This window comes from Ambystoma mexicanum, chromosome 5p, assembly GCF_040938575.1.
Source record: "Ambystoma mexicanum isolate Mex_15411 chromosome 5p, UKY_AmexF1_1, whole genome shotgun sequence".
Lineage (NCBI taxonomy): Eukaryota > Metazoa > Chordata > Amphibia > Caudata > Ambystomatidae > Ambystoma > Ambystoma mexicanum.
In genome coordinates, this window is record NC_090930.1 from 1046449388 (window position 1) to 1046471754 (window position 22367).

Consider the following 22367-nt stretch of genomic DNA (forward strand, 5'->3'; position numbering starts at 1 on the left):
AGCAGGGGTGGACTGGGAACTAAAAGAGGCCCTGGAAATAATTATTGGGGACCATAAGAGGCCCTGGAAATAAAGTTCAAAGTGGCCCCATATGACACATTTTCAGTAAGACCAATGTTTTTCCTATGAGAATACCTCACAAAAGAGGCCCAGGGTGAAATCTCCAGAGTTCCCTATAGGCCAGTCCACCCCTGGAGAGAAGCCTCCTTCTGGATCAAAAAGACACCTGGTTTTTAAGGGACGGAAATAGGTTTGAAAAAGGACGGTGGACATTTTACTTTAGAAGACATCCTGACTGAGTCCTTTGTGTTTTTGTTGAGGTTGGGCAACCCCTCATAGTAATAGCGCAAGATAGGTTTTTCCATTTCTTTTCTTTTATAAATAAGTCTTTGCCAACAAGCATGCCGCCACTTTGTCCGACTTCTGCACCCTTACAGTACTAATTGTTAGGGTGAGTCTTGGGCTACTTTTGTCATCCAGCGAAGCATCCATTAAATATACATATTCATGGGTATAATCTGTTGTAGCTATCAAATGTTCATATACGTGATCAGGCTGCGAGTCTTCCATTGTCTCGGTAGGATAGCTCAACGGCAACGTGTTCGCCTTGGAAGAAAGACGACACAGAGCAACACAGGTTCGTTCCCTGGGTGTCCGCGCTTAGAAACGCCTGGGTATTAATAACCTGTCATATCATATCATTGCCTATACTGGTGCTGTCTATACGCCATATGTTGTAGGTGATGTCATTGCGGAAATGGCTTCCCTTCTTAGCAAACTGACTGAAAGAGATAGTCACGGCCAAATTTGTCACATCGCTGGCCCATTGCTGGACATGCTCATTTGTGTGGGAGCGGGGATGACCACCTGTAGCATAGGTGTTGTAAGGGTTGTTTTGTATTGCACCTATTTGTTTGCAATGCCACCACTGTTTCTAGCTTCTTTGGAGCAGCTTCTGTTGCTGCTGCCTGGATGTCAACTCTCGCATATATTCGTGCCAGGTCAATGATTTTGTCTAAAGGCCATGGTTTCTTCAATAGATGTTTCTGAAATATGGATTATGTGCACCCTTCAATGATGCATAACCACATAGCCTATTCATGAGAAAAATTGGCAAATTGGCAGTATCTCACTTTCTTTTGCAGTCTGGTAAAAAATCAATCAACTGTTTGTGTGGTCTAGCTAAATACATTGATTTAATGCATATCTTTGGTAATCATGTTCGAGTTGCATCTGCAGGTGGTCTTAATAATGGCTTTGGCACCCTTTTAACTAGATTTGTGAAAAATGACAACTAATTCAGGTGCCGTAACTCCCACTGCTTTTATAAGATATGAACATTCTTCAAACAATTCAACCCTCCTTGGACCACAATCTTGCTGTGGGTGCACCTGAAATGGCAAAGGTCTTCAGAGGAAGGCAGCTTGCGAAGTTAATGCAGATGATAGAGCCGCTCAGCCCTGGATTTCACGTTTGCCTTCCATGGTATTAGTGAGTAAATGTTTTAGGCAAAGGGGTCAGCTGGTTTATATCTGATAAATCTGTATGCAATACGTCAATGCCACAGCGTTCTAGGGGTATTACCCAAATTGATCGCTTCGAATTGGCCTAATAGTACAATTGGCCGAATTTGGCCAGTACTATTTGGTTGTTTTTGAAACAATCAATTTGGCTAATCATTACCAAACATGGGGTGCGGGGGTATCCCCCGCTCCCCATGTTTGGTAGTGATTGCCTTTGGGGGTAGCGGGGTTGTCCCCGCTTCCAGAGGTATAGAGGCGGGGGACAAAAAAAAAGACCAAAAAAAGCAGACCCTGCAGCATCGGATCCGACCCGCGTAGGAGGGACGGATCCGACAATGCAGGGTCATAAAAGGCCGGGGGTGACAAGGTAAGCAAGGGGAGGGTAGGATGGGGTTGTAACAGGGCAGTTTTGGCCACAGCAAAATTGGCTTCGCGGCCGATTTGACCACGGTCAATTCGGTCGCATCCAATTGTGCCACGGCCAAAACGCATACCATATACATCTGTTCTAGGAGCTAGAGGTAGCGGGAGCACTTAAATAGACTGGCAACCCTGCAGCATTCTAGGAGTGAGAGGCAGTGCCAGTGTCAATGTGGGTCAGCGCCTGTGCTGATGCAGATTCAAATCTCTTGTGGAGCAGTAGTTCTGTGCCTGCTTCATTTCCAGTTGAAAAGGTAGTGCAGCAAATATAAATGACAGCTCAGACCCTTGATTAGGATTGTAACCCTTTTAGTTTGCAGAAGCCCTGCATTCTCCTTAATTTGCCCCAATATCTTTTTCCAATATGACACATCTCCACAACATATTTCAGGGGTCCCTATATTTGTTGCACCTACTCTAAAAATCAGGGAAGAAATGGTGTGGATTTTGCATATTCTCAGAGGAGTTCTGCACCAGGCAAAGCAAATGTTCTATGCATATTCTTTAGTGCACTTGGATGATTTATGGGTTCTTTGCCAGATTCACGTCCAAAGAGCCTGAACAGTTGTGAATCATGCACTATCAGGAGATTTGACCCACTGAGATGCCTTCAGAAATCAACAGTTCTAGGCCCCTCTAAATTCAGGACATCCCTGTCCTAACCTCTCGGCGTTACAAACAGTGGCTTAATTATGCATATCATAACCGTTCCTTCTCCCCCACATGAAATGTAGTTTTATATGAAAATAAAATTCAGGGACTTCGCATCGGAATGTAGATGAGGAAGCTTCTGGGGCTCTGGGTGTTCCCAGGCAGACCCGTATCCCTTGATCATCCCAGGGAGGGAAGCCAGGAAGGTTTAATATGGGCATGAGGGACCCTTGCCTCAGGTGGAACCACAGCCGTTAGAGAAAACTGTCCTAATAGCTCAGGGAGAACCCCATAGAATGGATGAGGGTGTCTCCCTTATGCATGAATCTGCTGGAAAGGTATGGCAAGCTAAATAATGGGAGCTTGGTGCTACCTTGTTCAATATATTTTCCGCATTCAGTCTCAGTAGTCTGGGACCAATTGCATGTAGAGCTAATTTGAAAGCAATAAGATTCCTCTTGATAGGCAGGACACCAAAGCCAATCAGTAGAGTAGATTTGCATTTGAACTTTATACTGGATCCTAGGAGCTTGTTGCTTTAAATGAAAACTGGTATTTTCCCCTTCAATCTATTGATTCTGACTTCTGGGGCTATAGGTAAGGAAATAAGAGAAGTCTAGAAAGTAGGGTTACCTAGAACAGCTGAAATCTGCCCCATCCAACAGATTTCCCTCATGGCCCAGCGTTTGTGATCTCCTTTGCTTGCTTCCATAGGGTCATGATGTTTACTTTTTAAAGAGACTTATTTGAGGAGGTGAGTTACCCCTACATTTTCAAGCCAATCTTTAACCCAGGTAATTTGGAGAGAATGTTGTAGACTCTTAAATATCTCATGGTATTCTGTTATATTTAAGGCTTTATATTTCAAATGGTTCACCCTGAATCATGAACCGATATGAAAATGATCCAGTACCACCTCCTTTTTTGGCAGAGATGCTACCAAATCGATTATAAAGAGGAAACCTTCATCAGCCTAGAGGGCCATTTTTGCGGGAGACCCCAAAACATCATCATCTGAGGTGCTATGTTCTTCAGCGAGGGGGTTCCATAGACAAGAAAAAAAAATTAAAGGGAGGCAGGGTAGCCTTCCTAAGTGCCCCCAGTTATTACTAACCTTTAAGTGAGGGAGCCAAATTCTTATACAGGGGAAATTGGGCAGTATAAATTTGAAAAACTATGGTCGAAACCTAAAATGTTGAGTAATAATTTGATGCATGACCAATCAATTCTGTTCAATACCATGTGGGCAGTGAGTGCCAGGAAAGCCAATTTCTGTCTAGAAAGCGTACCCCCAGTCAATTACTTTAAATGCCCTTTGAATATGTCCACGAGAGTTGCGGCTCTATAAAAACATCTTATAATCTTTGCCTCCCAGTTGAGTTGAGCTATAGGGCAACATAAAGAACAGTCTGATGCTTCCAACCCTGACTTTAATAACAAAGCTATTGTGGATTCTCACATCTGCTGTGGTGTGGAACCGGGGGCTAAAGTAGAATTCAGAATTTTGGTCAATGGGGGGGATACAAAAGGATTTAAAGTGTTTGTAACATTTGTCGAATTGGTTCGAAAAATCATCCAGACCAGTATCTTTTTACCATGGGCGAGATTTAATTGCAATATCTCCGTCTTCAGGGGCGAGTGGGCATTCCAGATCTTCCCTAGCCTAACGGAAGAGCTATGGGAATTAAATCAAAGCAAAATATTGTTGTTGAAAAGATTAGCTGAGAGATTCTGCACCCATTTAGTTTTTTAAAAAAAGAATTCAGAATTCAAATATTTTCATTTTCTGCTCCCATATATATTGGACCCCTCAGCATCGCTCAAGATTGTAATGTCAGTAATCTACCTGTGATTCCACAGTTTAGCAGCACAGAAGTGGTTTATATATCACCTTCTTAGTCTGGAAAATTGCATGAGCACAGCGATCAGCCATTTTATCTTCTAAAGGATTTCAGGATATCTCCAGGCCAACAAGGCCTTTAAGGAGATGCGTAATCCAAGTTTTATGCGTTCCTTAATACAAAATTGTACACACTTAACTCACAGATTTATGGGTTGCCTCTCTTCTTTTCAGAAACGTTGCTGTTCTGCTGATAACTTCTCATCTTAGAAATGCTTTGCTGCATTCAAGATCATTCCCCTGTCCAATTCTCTAGAGGGTGGGCCCTACTATATCAGGGTATCAGAAACAAACAAAGTCAGAAGGGTATCAGGGAGAGTACCGGAGAGAGGAAATGAGACAGAGAGAGCAGTTGAGGGGGGAGAAAGACATTGGGAACCAGAAAGAGATAGAAGCCGAGAGAACAGCCGAAGGCAGGCTCGAGAAGCCCGAGCTAGAGACGCTGAGGGTGTGGTTCAAAGGAACGCGCAAGGACATCTCGATGGTCATGGAGAGAGAAGAAACAAAGAAGACAGTAGTCATCCTGCATGGAGGTAGAACGCCAAACAGTTTACAGATGAAACCTGGTGGCTGGTGGGTGAGAGTGAAGCTGAGCAAGAGGAGGAGTGGCAGCACACCCCGGTTAACCAGAAATAAATGTTCAGTAAGATGCTTGGAAAGTGTTGCACCAGTCGGCTGAGATTCGGCCCAACAGAAGGATAGAGATTGGGTCATAGTGGCATGACCTGCAGTGGGTGGACCGAGCGTGCCAACAACTATGCCGAAACCATTAAGCCTACCCGTTTGCACAGCCACTTTCACAGACCAGAACAATGTCCAGTGAGGAGGTGGCTGGACATTCTAGACAGTGAAGGAAGTTTGAATCCATGGTCAGCTTCCTGACAGCCAGCTGTACAGGGCCTAGGAGGAGAGCCGTGATGATAGTGGGAAAAGGTGATTGAGCATCATGAAAACCCAGGCCGAACTGGTGGAAACTCCCGACACCAGGTACCAGGTAACAGAAATGATTAAAGTCTGGGAGATGGCCAAGGGAAGCGTAAGAGAACCTCAGAGGACATTAGTTACACCAGGAGGTGTATACAACTGTTAGCTGAACACGTACAAAGATTAAGAACAGTAAAAAGCTAACTCTCACCGTGGCAGTTGTGATTATAGTCTGTCAGTACTGCTCTGGAAACCAGATGCCACATGAATCATATTCATGGGGTTGCCTTCTCAAGTACAGTCTGAAGAAACTGAACCCCGTCAACAGGTCTTGGGGAGCATCATTGATGAGAAAAGAGTTCTCATGAGGGCAGTTGTTGATAGAGACAGAGGGGTCCTCCTGGGCACACCTCAGAATCATCCAGGGTTGGTCTATCGAGACCAAACCCCAATTATCATCTGCCATCAGTCTGTTACCCACACTGATTGGTCGACACTAGGTCCTGCCAAGAATCTAATCTTTTTAGTTTATGATCTTAACTTTGACTTCCTTAAGAGAAGAATAAAAAAAACATTTTTTGGTGCCATTTTCCTTTTGCTTGGATAAACTAAGAGAAGCAAGAATCGTTTGAGACTGTAAATCATAAAGAAAGAGAGAAAAACATAAATCTTTTTGTGATACAGTTCCCAGGTCAATTCCACAAAAGGGCGATACTGGAAAGTCAAGAGGGACTCCAGGAATGCCTTCATCGTCCTAGTGGGGGCAGAGCAAGAGAGTTGCAAATCCCAGAGATTGTGAAAAACGCCATACAGGAATTACAAACCTTGTTAAGAACTCTGAAAGACAGAGAAAGCAGTCACTTCCCTAACCCCAAAACACTTGATGTAAATATTTGATTTTGATATTCTGTTGGGTTAGGGAGAACCCAAACCTTTATGGAATTTCTGCTTTAAACAACACACAAGGCGTGTTGACGCTTTACATCCAGGAGAAGGGAGTCATTTTCCTGCATTACAAACTGTATCTGGGCTTAATGGTGTTTTATTGTTGTCACAGCGATAGAGTAGGAGCATTTGTGACTAGGATGGTGCCTTTTATTTTTACTCACACAAGACTTCCTGATGAGCATTCGAGTTTCTTTAGTTTAGGTAAGGACATCTGCATAGCTTTCTGGAGAGATAGGGTTGGTTTATTTCATTTAATAAACCTCTATAGTAACCCCTACGGCACCACTTGGTCAGTCTCTTCATTCCTTGTCGCCACAACACCTAGGACGTAGCGCCTGCAGTTCTGTGAACTGGATAACATAGATAAAGTACAAAATTGTGCCTTTGGAAACCTTTCCAGCTCATCATGGTCTTTGTCCAAGTGTGTGTGTGAAGGTGAGTTTGTGTGTCTGAGTGTGACGTGCTGCTCGGAGTGACTGCTACCCTAAAACCCCTGCTTAACTCCCGATTCCCAGATGGTTCACCACTCCCCTAATGGGTTGACAAGATTACCCAGAACATATTAATTTATTTTTGTAGAATAGTTTTAGTTAAATCTTTCTGTCAGAATGGGAAATTCTGCCGGAAGCTCCTGTGAGGTAGATGGTTTTTCCCTTAATTCGCCAGGCTCTATCATGGCCTTGAGATTAACACATGGTCACCATTGTGGCAAAAAATTACAAAGCGTAAAAATGTGTTAGCGTGGCCCCAAAAGGGGTCTTTTAATCCTGACCATATCGAAGCTGTCTAAACTGTTCTGAAACTGAAGAGTAGTGGTAAGCCCATAGTGAAGAAATGGGAGGGCTTTATTTATGGTCTCAACAAAGTGCCACTGAAGTGAAACAAAAAAATGCTTAATCCTCAGAAGAATTTGGAGAAAAAGTTAGAATCGAATAACGTATAGCTAAAGAAACTTAGGGAAACACCCGTCCCTAAATCAGCTGTTTGCCTGTACCCCATACTGAACTCTGCTCCTGCAGAAGATGTGTCAGAGTTCCCTGTCCTGGATCCATCCCCAAATTATTCCTCACCATTTGCAGCAAAAGACCCCACCGCACCACTAGCTCCTGCCCCTGTCCCTGCAAGACACCCTGAAGTTGCTTCCAAATGTCTGCCTCCTACATGCCTGCCCACTAACTCTGCCCCAGCCCATACAGCTCCACCTGCACCAGCTGTGTCTGTACTGCTCCTGAGTCACCTGCCCTCACTTATAAGCAAGCGCAAGCCCTTCAGCACCTAGCTGCCCATATGCAAGACCCATTTCCTCCCAGCACCACCCAGGGTAGGACCAGGGTTTTCACCAAGAAGTATTGGATAGAAAATCCCATTGTGGAACAATATTCTAAAAAGGCTGAACAAGCCCACAACAATGGCAAAGGATTTCCTAGCTCAGACCCTGTCCTATTCCAAGCCCAGAGAAGCTGATGTCCTGATTGATTGCACCCCCTAAGCCTTTCACTATGGCACACCATCCCTGGTCAACAGCAGAAGTGATGAGCCTGAAAAGTCAGTTCCCCTGTGTCAGGAAGAGTCAGCAGAAATGTGTGGTGTGACTGTGTGATGTAATTGCTACTTATGCCCCATCATTAGCAGACATGACACAGTTACTCAGGAGTCTACTGTCTTCTGACCAGCTGGCCACTGGCATGGCTCAAACGAACAGGACTACTGAGATGGAGCTTGGGAACATACCAGGAGGGAAAAATGATAATGATGAAGTAGTCCCTGCTAACCCTGCCCTTTCTGCTAAGCTTGAGGAAATAGCCTAGCCAGTACTGCCTTGTACCCGCAGACTTTGAGCGAATAAAATCTTGTAAACAAATGAGATCATGTGGCTGATTACTTAGAAAGGGTTAAACAAGCATCCCAGAAGTATTCTGGCATGACAGACCCAATCGAGTCTGTCAGCCCCCTGATTGTGACTGAGTTTGTGGAGGGACTTCACCCAAAGGCTAACACAGTTATTAAAGGTTATGTGTTGGTTGGGATAGCATGTTATTTTCCGCAATTATAGCTCAGGCAAGACATTATAATCTCCACCAGAAAGAGCACCAGGAAACTAAGGATAGACTGATGCACCTACAGGTCACCAGTCTTGAACAGCAGACTGAAGCAAATGCTGCTGTCCTGCAAGCTCTAATAGACTTTGGTGACCGTGCCCTCCAGATGATATACATGCCCTCTTAAATGCAGTATGGTAATTTTAGAGGTCAGTCATGTTGAGGTGATCACGTGTTCTACTTTTCAGACGCGTGTAATGAACTTAGAATGACTTACCTTATTACACTGACTAAAAGTTCTTGGACACAGGAAGGCAATAATGCACACTCAGACCATTAGTTAGAAAGTATTTGGCTCTTTACAGGCCCTTTATTCACACTAAAATGAACATATATATATAGCTGTAGAATAAATGCAACTAGTTATACATGGATACATGAACAAGGACAGGAATGATAGATATACATCACCGTTGTAGGAGAAAACTTCATCTTGGTCACGACAATACTATCCAGTCTCAAGGCAGGTAGGCAGAGAGACCACACCTCAACTAATGGGGCCTGGAGCAGAGCGTCCTCCCTCTCAGCGAGACTTCATCACCAGAGGTTCCAATTCTCTGTCTCCTCTCGAGAAACCTCTCTTCTTAAGGGGGACAAATACTCGCCCCTCATAAGTTGCCGACTGTCCCCGGCCGAAGGACAGACAGCAAGCATGGGAGGCAAGAGCGGAAAAAATCCAGACAGTAGTGGAAAAACCCAGGTCGTGTCTCACACGCTCGTTCCCGGCACCTCTTATTAATGCACCTGCACATCACTAACTCCCCTCTCGGCTCGTCCTTGAGTGAACAATGAAAAAACTGTCCTCCATAATAAGCTCATCTGCTTCACACTTAAATATCGCAAATGTTTCAGAACTCATGTCTGCCTTTTAACTGAGCTCACAGAAACGTGGACTTTCATTGCGGTTTGCAAGTGAATGTCCAAAATGGCTCTGCACCGGCGCAATGTTTTAACTCATTTTCGCACACACACTACATTGAGTCGGAGCAAGACACTTCACGGCCACCAGTCTATGCCCCAGACAGGACATCAGCTTTTTGGTTCCAGTCAGGTCCCCAGCTTCACCCAGACCAGCGTGCCTATTGTAAGAAAATGGGCCACTGTAAATCTCAGTGTCCCCACAGTCGCTGGCTCAGACTGTTGAAACAGTTCTTGCTTATTTTAAAGACTGGACCCTGATCATAAGTAAATTACATTCACAGGTCGGTGAAGCTAAGCCTGTCCCAGGTCAGAGGAAATTGCGTGCCATCCAAGGAGATCAGGTGTACTTGAAAGACTTCAGCAGCGACTCCTGTCTGAAACTTTGCTGGAAAGGACCTTTCACTGACTGAGAAGCCTACACTGGCTCCCAGTAAAATAACGGATTCACTTCAAAGCCCTCTGCATCACTCACAAATCACTACACGAAGGAGGAGACAAATTACTCCAAGCCAAAATCAACTGCTAACAACCAGGAATAAACCTAAGATTGAGCAATGACCTCCAAATAGAAACAAAACAATACGAGAAAGGGAAATTCAGAGGAACCGCATTTTCACATTTGATAGCCAACCTAAGGAACTCAATTCTGGAGCATATAAGAAAAACAGAAGATCACCTAACGTTGGTAAAATGACTGAAAACCCTGCTCTTCAACTCACTAAGACTAGCATAAAAACAGGAACCTCGCACTACTCCTACCTCTGCTTCAAGGCAATCAGTCGACAGCACGGATCCGGGAACCGACAATAAAGCACCACACTGTACTATCTACTAACTACCCCTGCTCCTTGCTCCTCTCCAGCATACCTCACATACCCTGATAAGCTAGCCTTACTACACACAAAACCTTACTACACACAGAACACTCAACCCACACATCCACCAAATGAACAAACTGCCACAAACACTACCCAGACACTGGACGTTGCCCCTTTGGATACAATTACACCAGTGCACACTATCCAAACACAATCAGAAAGCCGACTCACACAGACACCAGTTTCTCCTGGTTCTGCAAGCCTCAACAGAAGAGTAAAACCTCTATCCAATTCCCTCTTCCCTCACTAACCTACCCCACCCACTTTCTTACTGAGCCACATGAGCGCCTGGAGAGCATGCAAATGGTAGCGGTGCACAGTATAAATCAACATATTGTAACATATTGGCATTGACAAACAGCTTGTATCTACTGGGTTTGAGATTTATTTTACAGGAATGTGCAGCAATAGTTGCTCTCGAGCATAAGTGGGAGAACTTGTTGGCCAGTTGTGGGAATGCGGGATATCCTTCTATCATGTGTATGCCTCATTTCCCATGTGTAGAAATTGGGTTTGGCTTTCAATCTGGTTTATGGGGAAATTCTTTGATTGCAATTTGCCTGACTTAATGTATTAGACGTGTCGCTTTGATGTAAAATTGCAATTTCGCACTGTTACATTGCCCTCCAATGTTAGAATGATTTTCTCCTAGTAACTGCTTGTTTGTGTTTTAAATTACAGCTGGAAAAACAACTTACCTTAGAAACAGTCCAGGAATGGACTCTACCTGAAAATATGGGTGCCATTGATGTGCATGTCCATCTGCCTAAATTCAAGCTGGAAGACAGCTATGAACTGAGAACAGTTTTGGTTGGCCTGGGCCTTACGGATATCTTTGATAGCAGTAGGGCTGACCTATCTGGAATGTCAGGGTCACGTGACCTCTATCTCTCTAAAGTGGTGCACAAATCCTTTGTGGAGGTAAATGAAGAAGGCACTGAGGCAGCTGCTGCCACTGCCGGCATCGCAACATTTTGCATGCTGCGAGAAGAAGAGTTCCGGGCTGATCATCCCTTCTTGTTCTTCATCCGGCATAACCCAACAAGGAGCTTGCTTTTCTTTGGCAGATATTCATCTCCTCAATGACCCAACTCTTGAATGCTTTGATTATAAATTGAACAACTAAAACCTATTCAATAACTGTTGTTTTTGTGGTTGTCTCAATAAAGAGCTGTACTTTCAATTTACTGTGCCACCCCTCTATAAATATGTGTGTCATCAAGCATATCAGGGGTTGCAAATGGGGATAAGCTCATACTCCACCAATAGTACATTAAATGTGGATGGCAGAATAGACAATCTGTCACCTGCTTCTGATGTATGGAATTCCTGTTAGAACCCCCTCTGTCTTATTTGGTAGACTGCCCAATCAGAATCATGTGAGGGGCTGGTGCCTACACATTTCAGACAATTAGTAGGATATGTTCGGTGTGCGCTGAAGGTCTGAAATGCTCAACATTCTGCCCCCCTGATTGGCCAATATGTTTCCATGCTGCTCGGGTTTGATTTGCTGTGCACATGGGCGATCTTTCAAAAAAAGTGACTGGTGGGACTTGAAGAGGCAGAATCGGCCTCTTCTACTTCAAAGATTTCACCCATCTCTACTTGTGAATTCACAGATGCGCTTATCCTTGTAAGACTCACAGGAAACTTCTACATACATAAACATAAGTGAACCTATCATGCTTCATAACCTTACTAGACCTCCACCCTCTCAAAGATGGCCACAACTACTTTCACATTGTAATGACTGGAGGGGAGTATCTGTACTTCTGTCCTCTTCATGGCTGGGACAAAGGCACAGAGCAACCCCAGCCAAGGTTCTCTATATGGTAGAATGGACAAGCAACCAAGATTTAAGCTCTCAGGCAGTGATACAGGGAGGTTCTTAAGTACAGTGAATCATCAGGCCCCCACAAAGGAATGTCCACACACTATGTTAGGTGTTAATACAGCTTCCTTTTATAAAAAAAGGTTGCTACCAAAATAAATACATATAAATAATAACACTTTGTACTCTGGCGAATACTATCCAAAGAATGGCAATTATATACACTCTGCGGTACCACACAATACTTACATTCATAATAAATGCACTAACTGACTGCAGTTTTAAATAGACATGTGAATTCTTAAGTGAGGTTTAACAGCATAGATTAGGGAAGAAAGGCAGGTTAGTTATGAACAGTGGCAGAATGCTTTCTTTAGACTAGATACATAATTCTTTGTGAGGATCCCCCCCACCTGGGCAACATGTAATGGAAAAGTTAGGGAGTAACTTATCTTGCCTTTTACAGCCCAGTCCAAAAATGTCCAATACCCTACTTTTTAAAAAAAAGGTTCTAGCAACCCAAATTACCTAAGAGGCCACAGGAGAACAGGATCTAAAACGAACCTGGGATCTCTGCACGACCCTTGAGGCTAGAAGATGCTATTCCTCGTTACAGTACTTTGGTGCATTGGCAGGAGAAGTGGCTGAGTTTATCGGTTTCACTCAACACTTCCCTTCGAGGATGGGACCCACTGGGATGCTGAGTCCAATAAGAAAAATGTAACCAAAGTCTTTCTGAATTACAGTAGTTTAGCTATACGCAGTGTTCTCCGTTGGTCGACGATTTCTCCGACTGTAGAAGTCCTGTGATGATGAAACTTGCTGTGGGCTCCTTAAAGGCTTGGCAGATGAGAGTAAGACCCCTGGGACCCTTTGATGACTGCTGGCCGTGACGGGTGCATAGGTCACTTTTGGTGTCGGATTTTGGAATATCATGGTTTTCTGACTTTTGGTGCTTTGGTGCTGCAGCTGCAGTACAGACGTCTGGACAACTTATGGTGGCCTGTACTCGATCACTGGAGTGGACCTCAGACTCTCACAAAGTCTGGACCCTCAGGACGTTTTTGTTGGATTTTGGTGGTGAGAAACCCACAGGTGGACCTTCCTCTGCACGCAACAACCCTGTACCTTCTATGGTGGGAGAGAGTGGTCAGTGATGATGGCAAGATTGTCCCTTGAAGTATTCTTTGTCAGTTTGTAACTTTTGCAGCTGCGGGTGTCTAGCAGCACTATGCCACGGTACCCCCTCTCCTGGGCAGTAGACTGCGGTCACAACACACTACTCCAGACCCTGGATGACACGAATGGACTTCTCTAACTGGAAATGTTTGGGCACTCCTCTTCAGGACTCAGGAATACCCCTTCTCCAGACGGCAGGCACACAGGACTGGCTTCCAGGGCACTTGGGATGAAGTGTAGCAGGTTTGCATGATGGTTCCTCGTAGCTCTGGAAGAGGTGTCCTTTGCAGGTCCTCTCTGGATCAGTCCTTTGAAGAACACAGCAGCTTTTGGATTACATGAATAAAATGCAGCAGCAAACTTCTCCATCTGGGCTTCAAGGAACAGCTTCTTGCTTCAGCTTCCACTTTAGCTTCTGAACAAATTGGTGAGTGAGAGGTCCCCTGTTATACACATTGGTTCCCATTCACTCGAGCTGAGCCAGGCTTAGTCAACCAATAAAGCAGAAGGGCATTCATGCAGGTAGGCAGGCTCACAGGCATTCAGGCCGTTCACTCCACTCAGACACCCATAACAAAGAATGTGGATTTGGGTACGCACCCAGCCTTTCAGCACACTACACTGCATTTGTGTCAGTTTCTATTAGGGCTGTCTCAGTCATTGTGTCACACACATAAACCAGACACCCACAACACAGAATATGAGTTCACTTCAGACTCCATTTACACAGGTCCCACCCTGTGGGATATACTGACCCACTCAACAGTATTTCCCCACATCACCAAGCTGCATTTGCGCAGGAACAGCAAAATGGCTGTGCTGGCTCCTGTGAGCGCTATGGCCTCAAACCTGCGTGTTTGCAGCAACAAAAAGATGGCTGCACCTTCTTGGCAAGCATACAGGGGCAGGATGGAACAAGGGGACAGACTAAGGGAGCGTGCCAGTCTGTTCTTACCTGTACAAAAGAAATGGAGTGAAAAGGCACCACTGCTTTGCTGAAAGCCCAAGATCTCCATTATAAAGGAAACTTTTCACCTTTAAAATAATGCTGCTGATGCTATTCCCATCTGTTTTTCCTTAAATCACTGTGATTAATAAGGCCCTGCCATGCCCAGTACCTCAGTAAAACCAGGCATGATTTCTGAATGACAGGCCCTGTCAAACCAACTCTGAGAGAAATCAACAAGGAACTTCACTTTTACTCACACGGGAAAACACGTTAATTTCTTTACAAATGTATCAAAGCTCAGTAGTTCAAAAAATACTCCAGCTATCTGAGCCATGTCAGTTTCAATGATTCTGTGCTTTAAATAAACAACTGCCTAGAAGAAAATAACTGTGGCTGCAAGGCAATATTGGGAAGTCAGATGGCGAAATCGAATTTGAAAGGAAATGCTAGAAGTTTTCAACATATGTGTAAAAATTGATTTTTGCAAAACTAAAGGAGAAAAATGCCTGTTTAAATAGTAAACTGTTGAAGGAAAGCCTGCCATTACCTAGCAATGTGAAGGGGTTTTGTGGCTTGTGAAACTACATACATGGGTTATTTTATTCCACAGGTTTGTTTTAATTCAGGACCAAATATCAGAAAATAAAGGTTTTAAACCACCTTGGCTGGATTTGCAAGCTGCCATAAACAGGTTATTCTGGTTGGCAGAGTTAAAGCTTCCCCTTAGGAAGGGAGCCACACCATAAACTTCCAGGACACGAAAGTGATAATTGCTAGCTTGAAAAACTTTGAATGGACCAAGACAAAGAAAGTTCACACGCTCGTCAGACATTCGTCTGTGCTCCAGGCTGGGACAATAGAAGTCCTGGGACACTAACTTCTGAAGTGTAGGGGGCCATAAAACTTTCAATCAAACTGGGAACCTCCACCACACACAGGGCTGAAGGGACAGTTGGTGGCAGCTGAAGAAAGAAAAAAAACTGGTCCAGTGACAGACAAAGGACTGCCATTTGCCTCTAGAGACCATTTCATAAATAAACTTTAAAGACTTTTTATCTCTGCAGCCAGAATTTGTAAAAATGTGAAAAGTTTATAGTTTAAATATGATTTTATGGGCTTTCATTGAAGACATGGTAGAATTCACTGACACTTTGGGGACAGAAATTGCAAAGTATTGCGGATTACAAGAAAAGCATCCATGTTGCAAATGCAAGGTTTTGTACATAAATCCCTTATGATCATCCACAACCATGTATAAAGTTAAGGATTTTTAGGCTGAATATTTCACACTGAAAATGACCAAAAAAGTATAAAAGGACAAAACAATGTCTGACAGATTGCAGGATTGGATGGCTGTGCTCTACATAAAATATGTAACCTGATTACATCAATTGTTAAGGTGCCACAACTGTACAAATGTGTACTTTCTGGTATGACAGATTTTTGGCAAAAAGGTTTGTGGGAAGTCTTTTTACATCATAAAATGCAACCTCCTGAACTGAGTCACATGCCAGGGGAGGCAACCAACATTTATTGTCCAATCAAGTTGTTTAGAGGCGGGCTTAGCTAAACCGGCCCAGCAATATAGTCTATGATGTCACTATGTATTATAAATAAGAGTCCCTGACAAAACTGTAGATACACACACTCTTCCTGAAGTTCCTGCGCTGCGTTCCTGTTCCGTCCATCCAGATTCCAGATCCCAACTACAAGGCAAAAGCATTGCTGACCCTACTCCAGGGCCCACTGCAAAACCCAAGCAGTGCTGATCCTATTCCCAGCAAGGCCTCAATTCTGAAAATCCACTAATCTCCCATTAAAAAGGGGAAAGCTGTGGTATTCTTTTGGGAAGCAGCCTGAACCAGCCTGGCTTGCTGCCCCCTAACTGCATGCCCACTACCATCCTGCCATCCAGCTAATCTTTAGTATCCAGTGACCAGAATTGCCAGTCCAGAAGTGCCATCCGGTGACCAGAACTGACCAGCTGTTTGTCAGACGCGCTGCCGTGTAGTGACCAGAACCGTTGACGGCCCAAAAATCCCAAAACTAAAAAGTAGACTGTGAGTATAATCGCCACCCCATAGAAACCCTTAGCCTATCCTGTCATGCATTTGTCCTTATCCTACTCTCTAAGTCATCCTATCCTTATCCTGATAACTTGTTGAAACTGTGAGACTCAATCTTGCAACCCTGTCCTTGATTTCTATTGCTAGCGTCATCTCTTTAGTAATTTTGTCTTGTGAAATCCTAAACCATTAGTCATATTTCGAGTAATCAGACTGGTTTCCGCCAGGGTTGGGTGCTGGGATGACGGGGTTGAAGTCGCGAATCAACCCTGGCTCTTAATGTGTCCCTCTTTGGTGGCCTAGCCTGAATGCTCTAGTTTAAAGTAAAACTGTTCTTGTCACAACTGATTTCCTTTAATATTTCACAGCTCCATTTTACTCAAAGCACACCTTTTTATATCTCGAATAACTCACCCAATTTACCAGCTAGAGACATAGTTTCACTTCTAGAATACCCCTGCTATATATCTCTACACTCCAAATCGGTGTATTTCACCCATTTCTATTAAAAACCATTTGGGTCATTTCAGGCGGGAATTGAAAAATTGCAAAGTTCCCAACGTGTTATTTTGCTGCAATCTGTTTAAAACTTTCTACTCATTTTCGAAATGTATGCTTTTGGTAATCCATTCTTTGTGATTGTTAGGTTCTTTGCATTGTTGCTTTAGTGAGGAATTATTTTTGCTTCAAGGTTTTTAACACACGTTAATTATTTGTTCATTTCCGAGTGTCATTTCATAACATTGCAAGGGGTTTAAAATCTGTTTTTCTCTCTTTTTTGGGGAGGGAAGGTCAGATTTGGATTCGGTTTCCTGTTTCTTATTCCTGATTACCTGCTGCTTCTGTTTATCCACTTCAAATTGATTATTTGTGGGTTGAGGAACATTGCAGGAGGAAATTCTAAGTTGGGTGGTATCTTTCCTAAACCAAAAAGTGTTCCTATTCCACTGTGCTGTGTATATGTTCCACTAGAAGGTTAAACCCAGTGCATTGCTCACATTTTTATAGTAATTATCACCCCATTGGTGATTGCTGCCCCATATTAAAAAATGTATGATTTCCTTGGAATTTTAAAACAAATATTGTATTTTACCAACCAGCCTGGCCGAGAGACCAAGATGTGTGTCGCCTGATAGATATCCTTAACAACCCTAAGGGTGTACCCACAACACACAGCCCCTAGCAAGGCTGCAGTCAGTTTCACAGGAGGAGGCCCCAGAGCCATATATGGTATTTCCACCCAATAGCCAGTCAGGAGGAAGGGACAGAGTCAGTGCTCCCCAGGACTTTGGGAAACAAGGTAAAAGGCAGTAGAAACCAAGAGGCCCCAGAGACATCTTGCCTTCCTGCAGTAATCCCTTGATTCCATGGCAGGGCCTGAGGACACTCTGAGCCACTGCCAAGTCTGCATGTAGTTGCCACCAGCCCATACCATGCTCTGTGGACAGCAGACACATGTCCAAAAACACACAATGGTGTACCCCGCCACCCATGGGTGCCATGAGGGCATTCCATGGATGTTGTTCACCAAAAGGAAAACATGAAGAGCTGCACTCCCAGATGTCCAGGCTGGACCTCAGTGGCAGAAAACGTAGAGAAAACCAGGGGTGTTTCTAGTCTGGAAAAGATCCGGGGCTACACTTATTTTGGGATTGTCAGGACTGGGGGCTAGCTAGCCTCTTTGGTTGTTACTCCTGAGCTTCTAGCCGGGGCTACAACCAAAAGACCTGGGGCTATAGCCCCCTCCGCTCCCCCCAGGGATTTCCAGCATCATACACATACTACAGATAAATTCCTTGCTGAGCTCCTAGCCCATAGAAATGACCATTCAGAATGTCCGGTATCTGTTCTTTGTACCTTTTCTACTGTTCTTGACTTTGAATTTGTACATTTATCCTCTATTCACTTCTGACTTGTTTACCCCAGCAATGCCTATACTACTAAGGCCATTAAAGCTTCAGCCACTATACTCCTTAGGTGCTCTGTCTTCATGGTTTGGATACACATAGATAGTAGCACTAACATGGTTCCTACAATACGCCATGGTCCCTGTCCAATTTAACTTTGTTTTGTAGGCTCTTAACATTACCTTCATTTTTTGATTGCTACTGACTGTACATTAGAACTTCTTAAATACTACTTGCTTACATCTTCAATATACTGAGCAGGCTGCCCACTAACATGCCTATATCCTCACTACTGATATAGGTGTACTCTCAATGTGCTACTGTGCCCTTCTCGTTCTATCCACCGTCTCATAGCCCTTCACTGGAGGTTTCCAGGTACTTATTGACACACCATCTCCACTGCTTCTGCTTTCTACCCTTTTATCCCATTGTTGTCCTTCCTACTTCCCTCAAAAGGCACTCTGGCCATTGTCCCAGACCCATTACAACTGTATCTACACTCTCGAGTAGAAACTTCCCCTACTCCTCATCCTCTAATGGAGCTCACGTTCATGCTTGGAATTCCTAATGAAACTGCAATAAAACCTACCTCCTCACTGATCACTGACTTCCTTAATCCTTTGCAAAAGCATGGATTGTCCTACATGATACAAACAATCCTGCCGCTCGTTTCAGAAATTCTGCTACCTTCTCTTACTAGCCTCTTCTGGGTGAGGGAGCTGGTGGTGTTGAACTCATGATCGACGGGGTCACCTTTTCCACCCCCTCACCTAGCACTGACATTCAGCCTTCATCCTACCCAACTTTTATCCTCATCATTCCCTCACTTCATCTCTGATTTACACATTTTACTGGAATCTCTACCCTTTGTGGTCCCTATTGTACTCTTCTGAACTCCACCCTGCTCAACCTCTTCCTAGTGCCCCCCCCATCTTTAACAAATACTCGCAAGAGTGAGAACTTTTGTAAAAAGTGAAATACAATGAGATAGTGCTGTGGTCCAAATCGCTGGAATATGTATATGACATAGGTGTGGTTTAATAAATCAAAGATAGTAGCTTAAATCTTTACAAAATGTAGCAAGATTTGACTTTTCATCAACATTTATGTCTGGGGCTTGCGGATCAGTTTTAGATGTACATTCTATGCATAGTGCACCAGCTAGTTACTGGTCCAGAGAATGAGAAGGTGTTTCTTAAAAGGTAGGCGTTGATGGTAGCATTCCTAAATTCCTATACCTATTCTATGTGCAAAAGCACCCACAAAGGTTTTTAAAATAACATCCACAGATTCTGCCATTGGTTCAGTTCACGGAGTGGAGGAGTGAGACGAGATAACGCCAATGAGAGAAAGCTTTTTGTGTACACTTCCCAATAGTCTCACTATATGATGTAGAGATAGTCTGTAAAGAACATGACATTCATCTTTTATAAAAATGTATGGTTCAAAGGCCCTAGTCCCGACTGTCCCGACAGAGGAAATTCTCTTTAAATTGTGCCCAACCCGCAACACCAAATTCTCGTGGCTACATGCCCAAATGGTGTGTAGCCATTGTTTGCACAGAAAAGATGTCACAGACGTGCAAGGTTTGGCAAAAGTTCAAGTTAAAGACTTTAAAAATCACAAAGCAACATCGTTGGGCAACTTATTCTATAGCGACTGCCAATGGGGGATACCTCAGCAGGAGGGATTGAAGAGATCATTGAGGTCAATCAGGGGGAAGAGCCAGACTCCAAGGAGACCAAGTTTGAAAGTACTCCAAAGTTGAAGGGAACAAACACAGCTACTACACATTCACTTCCCAGCTCCAAATGGACCTCTGAAAAGGCAGAACAGGAGAAAGGGGTGGCAGGGACAACGTCCATATCACTGCTGAAGACTACCAAATGGGGCAACATCCAGTCCATCACGCGGTCAGGTGCTGAGGCCACTTACATTAACGCTCCTAAAAAAAAGAGGGCCAAATTACCCTACCTAAAAAAGGCACAGACATACGTGGTAGCCTCAGGGGCAAACCATTCCCCAAGGTCCAGTTTACCTCAGTCGGGCATTGTGGCGAGCTCGATCAGGAGTTGAAAAGTTTGATGGTGAGCAATAGGGGTTTTGAGTAGAGGGATTGTTGGAGGACTTTGGAGATTAGAAGGAGAGAGAGTTGTTATGATCTCAAGAAGAATGTTGTGAGGAGTTTGGAGGGCGAGAGTTGTTACCATCTGGACAATAGTATTAGGAGATGGGAAGGGCATAGAATCATTGAATTAATTATTTAGGTTGGAGGGAGAGAGCTATTACCATATAAGCAGAAGGACTGAGAAGTGTCACCATATGGGAGTGAAAAGTGGGAGGTGGACCATCTGGCTATAGAGGGAGGTAGGGCTGCATTGCCAGAATCAAGGTGAGGAGACCAGGCACCACCACTAGATGGCTAAACCAGGGAGGTTCCAGCAGACTGTCAGTCCAGGGCAGATTTCAGAGACAGGAGGAGGAATGAGATGATGCAACCTCAGTGAGGGGCAGGTTAGCTACGTCGGGTGTAGAGAGAAGGGGAGTGGCCCATGGACATAGGCTCAAGAGGAGGGAGGTGGTCAGGCAGATAAACCTTACCAAAGTGCACGCCTGAAATCCTAGGGAGGTGAATCCATATGGAAGAAAATCCACCTTTGACTAAAATTGTTGGATGAAAACCTGAAGTTCTGTTAAGCTGTGCTTCGTGGATATCGGAGCGTATTTGCTACGGATTATACAGATGCAGTTTGCAGAACCCTGAAAACCTGCAAATTGAAGCCAAAGACCAGGGTACCCAAATGGGCTGTGGTCAGATGGAGCTAACCCTAAAAGCCCTGTAAGAGACTTTTTAGCCTTTCAGAAGATGAGGTCCATCACTGTTTTGGTTATACAAGTAATATTTTGTCTGTTTTGAACTGCATATTTGCACCAGGCTCTTTGTGCTTCTTACTGAAGTCATTGTGACAGAGAGTAAACCCCAGACCAACACACAAAGATAGGAAATACTCTCTAGTTCAATACATACCCATGAGAGGGAATAATCTACTTTCCTATTTCACACCCAAAAGGTGATAATAAGACTATGAGGAGGAAGATGATTTTACAATTATTGGGCCTCATTAGGACCCTGGTGGTAAGGGGTTAATGGCACTGGTAAAGGTGCCGGCGCCGTTAACCCCTTACCACCCTATTATGAGGTCTCTTCGCGGGACCCGCTCTGGACGCCTGGTTTTACTAGACGTCCTTTGCTGGTCCAGCGAGCGGCCCAGCATGCTACCAACAGGCCCTTGCCTTTATTAAGGGCATGCCTACCTCCAAACTCGTAAGGAGGCTCATTGTCTCATTTCTCATACCAAGAACACAACCAATATAACATTGCCTCCATGCTTGATACCTAGCATGACTTGGGCATACTAATCAAGGGAGAGAGGAAAAAGAAAAAGGAAAGAACCAAGAAACATTCTATGTAGGCATAGGTAAGCCACATTCCAAAGTTATACGGGTTTTATATATGCCCTGATGATGTATAGGAAGAGCCTCATGCAGGACACTTTAGAGATGGGGGATGAGGATTTTGATAAACATTCTATGGAATCACTAGAGGAAAAAACCTCCAATGTCTGACTCCCCAACTGAACCTCAGACCACTTATGTGGACATTTTTAAGATAGCCGTCATACGCTTCAACATTCATGAGCAGGAGGAAGTGGAAAGAACTAATTTCATAAATGAAACCCTTGATGACCACAAATAGCCCAATGTATCCCAATCATGGAAAGCATCAAGAAACAGATGTGCTATACCAAAGTCCTCGAACCTTCTGTGGGAAATGAGCAACATTTGCTTATCAAAGGAAATGATGGGCAACATTCATGCCACAAATGGAGATACTGGGATTAATTACGACCCTGCCGGTCCAGTAACAACGGTGCCGGTAGGCTCAGCGGCACCCTTTGTCACTGGACCGGCAGACTACAGGTTTGCGAGCTCGATGCCCTCCCGCCTGCCAGGTCTGACCTGACAGGCAGAATGGGACCGTCTCACAGACTTTGACAGTAGCACCAGCACTGTTGCACACGGCGCCGGTGCTTACGTCCTCCCCATTCCCATAGAATCCAATAGGACTCTAATGGGAATGGGGAGTTACATTTTCCGGTGCCTGGTTTCA

General features: G+C 44.2%; 1 protein-coding gene across 1 annotated transcript in view; it reads left to right on the plus strand.

The window, feature by feature from the left end:
* Positions 1 to 11447, plus strand: part of SERPINB1 (serpin family B member 1) — a 77669-nt gene extending 66222 nt beyond the window's left edge. The window contains exon 7 of the mRNA XM_069613533.1: positions 10946 to 11447. Coding sequence (XP_069469634.1) covers positions 10946 to 11350 — 405 coding nt within the window. The 3' untranslated portion in view covers positions 11351 to 11447. The remainder of the gene's footprint in view (positions 1 to 10945) is intronic.
* The last annotated feature ends 10920 nt before the right edge of the window (positions 11448 to 22367 follow it).